Source organism: Eurypyga helias, unplaced genomic scaffold (genome assembly GCF_000690775.1).
Source record: "Eurypyga helias isolate BGI_N326 unplaced genomic scaffold, ASM69077v1 scaffold34901, whole genome shotgun sequence".
NCBI classification, from domain to species: Eukaryota; Metazoa; Chordata; class Aves; order Eurypygiformes; family Eurypygidae; genus Eurypyga; species Eurypyga helias.
The window spans coordinates 1-7699 of record NW_010232061.1 but is presented as its reverse complement, the minus strand read 5'-3'; the positions used below and the strand labels follow the sequence as shown (position 1 = coordinate 7699).

The 7699-nt window shown below is 57.8% G+C and overlaps 1 protein-coding gene across 2 annotated transcripts; it reads left to right on the top strand.

Annotated features, from left to right (window-relative positions):
• Positions 1-1930: 1930 nt before the first annotated feature.
• LOC104516832 (myosin regulatory light polypeptide 9) lies at positions 1931-3957 on the top strand. 2 transcript variants are annotated; one of them, XM_010161291.1, is made up of 3 exons: positions 1931-2140; positions 3290-3451; positions 3661-3957. In XM_010161291.1, the coding sequence occupies exons 1-3, from the start codon at positions 1957-1959 to the stop codon at positions 3831-3833; spliced, it is 519 nt and encodes a 172-aa protein (XP_010159593.1). In that variant the 5' UTR covers positions 1931-1956; the 3' UTR covers positions 3834-3957. The 2 variants fall into 2 exon arrangements, with proteins under 2 accessions (XP_010159593.1, XP_010159594.1); XM_010161292.1 differs by lacking the exon at positions 3290-3451 and having other exon boundaries at positions 1957-2140; positions 3661-3833.
• The last annotated feature ends 3742 nt before the right edge of the window (positions 3958-7699 follow it).

Here is a 7699-nt window from a genome sequence, read left to right as displayed (position 1 = left end):
GAAAGAGCTGGAAAGCAGGTACAGCTTGGGCTGTTTGCTGTTTGCTCTGCCCTAGCCCATGCCAGCACTGGGGTCCCGCTGGGAGGGATGCTCCCCAAGGCCCTGCAGCCCCCCTGGGTGCATCAGCATTAAGCACCTGGCTGCAAAGCGGATCCTGGAGCAGCACACCCTCAGTGGCCAGACCAGCCGGGCACAGTTGCTGGCACACAGCTTGCTGGTGTCATTGCTTTGTGCTGCTTCATGCACCATGATGTGGCTCCTTTACTGCTACGTGTCCCTTGCCAGAGAAGGGGGGAACCCAGGCAGCCCTGCTGCCCACCATGGTATGGGGCACACAGTAGAGCAAAGTGGTAATAATTCCCTCAAGGAATTAATTCATATTCCATTAATTTAATATTATCCCCCAACTGCTCCTCATGCCAGACACTGGCCCAGGTGGGGAAACTGAGGCATGGGGCTGTGTGTGTGTGAGAAATGGCTGTGAGCAGCATCTGCCCCTTGGGCTGACCTCACCCCAGGCTTTCTTGCAGGGCCAACACCGTCCCTCTTCCAGGCTGGTCTTTGCTGGCATCTTGCTGAGATAGGCTTGGCAGGATTTGGCTCAGAGAGGTCTGAGCATCATCGTTAGGCAACATTGGTGGTCGCTGGGGGTGCTGAACACCCCATACGGATCCTGTTTGCATCCCCAGCACTCATGCTGCAGGACGTCTTCAATACTTGCTGCGTTCTTCACTGGGAGGGGATATCACCAACCCCCTGCTTGGAGGCTGTGAGGGGCCTTGGGTATCATCTCGGGGTGGGAATGGGCTCTGCTCCAGCCTGGCTCTGCTGCGTGCTTACCAGCATGGGCTGGGGGCAGGACCCCCCTTTGAAAGCCCAAGTTTTCCTGCTGTGGTCCTGCATTGATGGTGTTTGGGGTCCATATGGTCCCTTTGCCATTCCCTATGGGACACCCATTGCCCCAGTGGTGTCCCCACAGGTCTCTCAGTCCCACTGCTGCCCCCCATCTTTGCCTCTCCAGGCTTTTGCTGTCTCCTGGCATTCATTACCTGTAATTACAGCACCAGTCCTCAGCACCCCGTGGTGCTTGGCTGCTCTCTCCCTGCCCCGCAGGGGCTCTGCAGCCCCCAGAGCTGCACTAGCCCTCTCCCCTCTGCCTCACACCCTTCCGGTGGGCTCCCGGGCAGACCGTGGGGTGCACCTGGGCACCACAGTGGGGAGAGAGGCGGTGAGTGGCCTTTGGCCCCGGCCGGAGCTGGATGTGTCGAGGTGGGATGGATGAAGCAGGATGGAGGGGGAAGGGAGGCGGTGGTATGTGTGGAATGTGCCCGGAGCAGATAACCCCTTCCCGCTGGGTGCGGTGCTGAGCCCACCTCCCGGGAGTAGCTGGGGGCTGCTTTTGTGCAGGGAAATGGAGAATGCCAGGGAGACCCATTGCCCCGGGAGCTGGGCTGGGGAGAGCCCTGCCAGAGCAGGAGGGACATGGCTAAGCTCTGAGCACCACGCTGAGGCACCCATCCCCATGGGACCCCCGGACTGATGGCGTCAGGGGGATGCTGGGTGCTGGGCTTGGCATCTCTCCCTGTGCCAGGGACACAAAGGGGATAGGCAGCAAGCAGGTTTGGGGATTTGGGGGCTGAGGGTGTAGGCAGTGTGCCCTGCCTCCAGCCTGTGGGCACAGCCCTGTGGGAGGGGTGCCAGGGAGCGCTGCTTGCTCGTGTGACTTCCCAGGGGACTCATTAGTGCCCGAGTCTTGCCTTTCCCCATCTCCAACCCTGCAACCACCTTGTCTCACTTTTGTCGAACTGTGTGACAGCCAGGGAAACTGAGGCACAGGACTGGAGGTGCCAGGAGTTGTGTCCCTGCCTCTGCTTCCCACCCCTGGCTCTGCCTGTCCCCAGCCCTCACGATGCCCCTGCCCCTACCCTGCCCATAGGTACCACCCCAGCCGCCAAGATGTCCAGCAAACGTGCCAAAGCCAAGACCACCAAGAAGCGCCCCCAGCGCGCCACCTCCAACGTCTTTGCAATGTTCGACCAGTCGCAGATCCAGGAATTCAAGGAAGCCTTCAACATGATTGACCAGAACCGCGACGGCTTCATTGACAAGGAGGATTTGCATGACATGCTGGCTTCCCTTGGTGAGGAGATCCTCCACTTGTCCCTCAGCCCCTCTGCCCTCAACACCCTTCAGCGAGCGGGGAGAGCTGCTGGGTGACCTCATGCCTCACTTCCAGCTTTGGTGGGATGCCACTGAGGCACAGCCCTCCTGCATGGGGCCAGCCTCATGCTGGCTACAAAATCTGTAGGGGGTTTTCTGCTGGCACCAGCTGATCATAGAAGATGCATTTGTGGAGGCACCCAAGGGCAGCAGCTTGGTGTGTTGCTCACTAGAAGGGAAGAGACCCTTGGGGTCGGAGAAGCTCTGCCCTAGGAGCAGCCACCAGCTGCAGCCATTGTGTATTTGAGTCGTCTCACCCCAGAATATCACCTGGGGTTGTCCCCTGTGGCGCAAAGCCCTCCTGTGGCTCTCAGCCTTGGTGACAGAAGAGGCCAATCCCTGCATTATCATGATACCTTGGCCGGTTGAGACTTGCAGGTTTGGCCGCAGTCCCCACCCAGAGCCCATTTCCTTTGCTGCAGGCCACGGCTCCCACCTCTCCGCTCCCCGTGGTACCTCCACAGCACTTTGGGAGGTCTGTCAATGATTGACCTGGCAGCCAAACCTGTTCTGGAGGTCCTGCCTGGCTGTGGGAGGGATGTCCCTCCTCCCTGTGAGCTGTAGCTCTGGGAGCAGAGAGGGGCTGGACGCTGGGGGCACACAGACCTCAGCAGGGGAGGTTAAACCATCCCTGGTGCATCCATGGTAGGAGCAGTGCTAGGGACATCAGCAGCACGAGGCTTGTGTTGAGGACATGAGGCTGGTGTTGAGAACACGGCTCCCCCGCGGGTGGTGCTGGGTGTCAGCTGTCAGGAACTAGGAAAAGCTGTGGCTTTAGTTCCTGGTAACCCCCATGTGAATTCCTGCATTTCCTTCGAGGCTGAGCCTGTCAGAGCTTGGTTCCAGGAGGGTTCTGACATGGATTAAAGCATGGGGGATTGATGCTGAGGGGTGAGCACCGGGCACCGCGGAAACACCTTTCCTTTGTTCGTAGGGTGGGTGAGCACGCACAGCAAATTAATTTGCAAAGAAAAAAAAACAGATGACTGGGTACATGGTCTGGCCTTGGGGATGGGTGCTTGGGGGGGGAACAGGGCCCTGCACCCACACCCCTGCCTGTGCCCTGCAGGGAAGAACCCCACTGATGAGTACCTGGAGGGCATGATGAGCGAGGCGCCAGGGCCCATCAACTTCACCATGTTCCTCACCATGTTTGGGGAGAAGCTGAACGGCACTGACCCGGAGGACGTCATCCGCAACGCCTTCGCCTGCTTTGATGAGGAGGCGTCAGGTATGGGCACTGCCTGCACGGCCCTGTGCTCTGCCTGGGCACACTGTCCCCCTGGCATGCTGCCAGGACAAGAGCTGGGGCCAGATCCATGGGGGCACTCACCTAGCAGCTCCAGAGTAGGAGAGCTGGGCAGGGGTGTCTTTGGGAGAGGTCCTGCTGCTTGGCCCTCCCAGTGTCCCCTGCTAACACCACCCCTGCCATTCCTGCAGGTTTCATTCACGAGGACCATCTGCGTGAGCTGCTGACCACCATGGGAGACAGGTTCACTGACGAGGAGGTGGACGAGATGTACCGGGAGGCGCCCATCGACAAGAAGGGCAACTTCAACTACGTGGAGTTCACCCGCATCCTGAAGCATGGTGCCAAGGACAAGGACGATTAGAGCCCAGGGCCGCTCACCCCCTCTGCCTCTTCCTGCACACCCCCTCCACTCCTCGGCCCCCCTTGCTGCCCCACAGCAGGCTCCTCCCTGGGAAACCCCCCAGGACCAGCACCCTGCATCGGGTCATCTTGGAGGGGATGCTCTCCTGTCACTGCGGCACTGTGTGTACATCCATCAGCCCCAGACCTCCCCTCCCATCACCTCTCCTACCCACAGGCTCACTTCGCTGAGATCCCCAGCCTGGTTCTGACCCCACCCAAGCAGCCGGTGACCCCCTCAAAGCCACCGGGCCTCTGGTCCCTGGTGAGCATCCGTGGACAGCACTGGCCTGTGGAGATTTTGGCTGGCTTGAGCCTGAGTGATCCACATCTTGAGGCTGCAGCACGGAGAGAAAGCATCTCTCCCCTCTCTTTTCGCGCTCCCTTCCTCCACAAATGAAAACCCACTTTGTTTCCTCCTTCCTGGCTGTTTTATGGCTTTAGAGCCTGTGATTGGAGGAATTTGGAAAGACAAAGCGGCGTATAAAACCTGATGGGTGTGATACGGAGATGTGTGTGGCTCCCTTGTGGTCTGGAGCCATGCCGTGCCGCGCTGCCCACCTGCCTGGTGGGTTTGAGGGAAGAGTTTGGGCACTGCATCTACCCATCTTGCTCTCCTTGCCAGCCAAAGCCCCTTCCAAATGAGGCAGCCTGATTTTGAAGCCAGATCTCTCCCAGTCCATGTAAAATCAGCATGAGCATAATTTTCCACCTTTGCTGGCGGGATAAGGGTTGTTCTGCTTGGCCCCTGCATTGGGCCAGGCACACCACCATGACAGGGGTGGGAGAGCATGGGGGGTATCCTGCCTTGCAAAGCTACTGTCTTAAGTGCTGCATGAAGTCAGCCCATCTCCCTGCCCTGGAACCACAGAATGGTTTGGGTTGGAAGGGACCTTAAAGATCATCTAGTTCCAACCCCCCTGCCATGGGCAGGGACACCTTCCACTAGACCAGGTTGCTCCAGGCCTCATCCAGCCTGGCCTTGAACACTTCCAGGGATGGGGCATCCACAGCTTCTCTGGGCAACCTGTCCCAGTGCTGCCCACCCTCTCTGTGAAGAACTTCCTGATATCTAAGCTAAACTTCCCCACTCTCCATTTAAACCTGTTACCCCTTGTCCTGTCACTACAGGCCCTTGTAAAAAGTCCCCCCCAGCTTCCTTGTAGCTCCTTCAGGTACTGGAAGGTGCTATAAGGTCTCCCCAGAGCCTTCTCTTCTCCAGGCTGAACAAGCCCAACTCTCTCAGCCTGTCCCCATAGCAGAGGGGCTCCAGCCCTCTGAGCATCTTCGTGGCCTCCTCTGGACTCGCTCCCACTGGTCAATATCCTTCTGATGTTGGGGGCTCCACAGCTGGACGCAGCACTCCAGGTGGGGTCTCACCAGAGCAGAGTAGAGGGGCAGAATCCCCTCCCTCGCCCTGCTGGCCACACTTCTGATACAGCCCAGGATACGGAAGGATGAGTTTCCTGCATTTCTTTAAAATGGGGGGAAATGTGATGACAAACCCATAGAAACTGGTGAGGGTACAGTGCATGCTGGAGATGCTCCCAGCGCACTGGGAAAGCATGGACGGTGTTGGTGGGAGCTCCATGGGCACATGCTGCTGGGATCAGAGGGGTCAGCAGCCCGATCCGTGAACAGAGACCTGCCAGGCTCTCCCCTGGGAGATGACCCATAGTTAAAAAACTCCTTGGTTCTCAGTGCTTCTGTTTCTCAGGCAACACCGGCATCGGGAAAGATGAACTAAATTATCAGGGACATAGAGACGTGAAGGTCTGAACACACGCTCCCCTGGGGAGTTCCGCAGGGTTATGGCTCGTGCCATGCAGCAACAGCCCCAAACCAGCCCACCTCCAGGCTCGCAGATGTCAAGCGCCTTCCCGAATTGCCTGCTGTACCAGGAAGAAACCTACAGTTCTCCCAGAGCAAAGTCCCAGGCCTGAAGGGCATCCTGCCAGGGGGCAGGATGCTTTTTAAAAATCCGCCTTCACTTGCACACGCCGAAGTGACTATCTCACCGATGTCACTTTGGGGCAGATGGGCTGATGCTGGATATAAACAGTGTTGTGGGAAAGGGCGTCCAGCTTCTGCAAGGTCCTCGCTGCTGCAGGCAAACTGGCTTCTGGAGGCAGCTGCACCCAGCATGATGTTCAGCCCCACTGACCCCAAATGATCAGCTTGTGTGACCAGCCTGAGTTCTCCCAGCGTAGGGAGTGGGATGGACTTGGTGGCTGGCCACCACCAGCTGCGGTCACTGCTGGCCCCCAGCAGAGAGCTGCCAGAGGCCCCAGGGTGGGCTTTCAGAAGCAATGTCTCAAGCAGCTGCTCAAGCTGCTGTGTCTGAGCTGCCCCTTCGCCAGCATGGCTGTGGTTACACTGCAGGACTCTCAGCAGAGGCCATCCTTCACCTCAGACACCAGCCAACGAGAGGAACTTTGTTAGTGGACACTGGGGTACATTTGGGAAGAGTATGGCCCTTGCAAAAGAAAGTCCTGCCTCCTCCATCTCCTGGAGCTCTTTGCAGGTGGATGGAGAAGTTACTTGGGTAGACTGAAGTTAGACTTCAGAAGCTGAGTGAAAAGCACCAAAATGCAGGTGCAGATCTAGGTGAATTGATAGAAAGTGAAGCACATGGGGAAGATCAGCCTTCCTGGGTGAGCCAACAGGCTCCAGGTGCCCTGAGACAGCCCCAAGGAAAGGCTGGAGCTCATCAGCTGTCAAAATCAAGAAAAAAAGGAGAAAGAAAACCACATGCTAGAAATTACTAAGAAAGAAAGATTAAAAGAGAGACCACTGTTCAGCTATTGTCCAGGTCTTTTATCCCCCACACCTTGAATATAAAAAAGAGATGGAGCCAAACCGTGACCCAGGAGTGTCACTGTGGGCTCCATCCTGATGTGCCCAGAGCACCTTGGCTCCTTTTTCCATGGCCAGTGATGCAGGTTATGGAAGTATCAGAGAGGCAAAGGGCAGTACTCAGTAAGAGAGAGTCTGCCCTCTCCTCTGATCCATGGGAAGGGCAGCAGAGCTGCCTCGCAGAAAGGGGCAGGAGGAGATGGAAGGGTCGTGGTGCCCAGGCCTGGGGAGCTGTGCTGGAGCCAGGCAGAGCCGCATGGCGCTGGAGGTGAAGCAGCGCATGTGACAGCTGGTGTGGGCTGAGCCCTGGCCTGCGGGCTGCGCCATGAGCAGTCGGACACCCGGTGTTTGTGCAGAGCTCTTGTTCCCAGCTGGTGCCCAGGCAGCACGCACTGGCCCTTACCAGCACTCTTACGTGAGTTAGTCTGCTCGCTTTTAAACCTTTAAGCTTGCTTTTAAGTCTCTGCCAGAGGTGGGTGAAGGCGCACACCAGTCCCAAGCTCCTACTCCATCCCTGAGGGAAGGACAAACCCAGCTCCCATTTCCCTCCTAATTAGCACCACCACGACTCCATCCCGAGGCCGTGGAGCCTTGGCTCTGGCAGAGTAAGGCAGGCTGTGAACCAGTGAAACAGCCCTGTTAACATGGGTCCTGGGCCCAGTCCTACTGGGGGAATCCCAGACTGCCAGGAGTCTGGTGGCCCTGAGCAGGGGGCAGGACCCCGCTGCTGGAGAGTCAACGGCCCCCACAACCGACCACAAATCCTTTTTTTTTTGCCAAAAATCCAGATTAAATATCAGAGGGTGGGCAAAGGGTGGAGGGAGTCCTGCCTGGGACAGGTCACTGCCCTCGGAGGGTGCCTGTGGTTTCCAGCACCCCCCTTTGGGCTCTTACTGGCTGATTGTTTTTCAAATTGCTCCAGTTTAATGGTATTGTCATGTCAATGGGCCTGGCCAGACTCTTCAGGGCCGG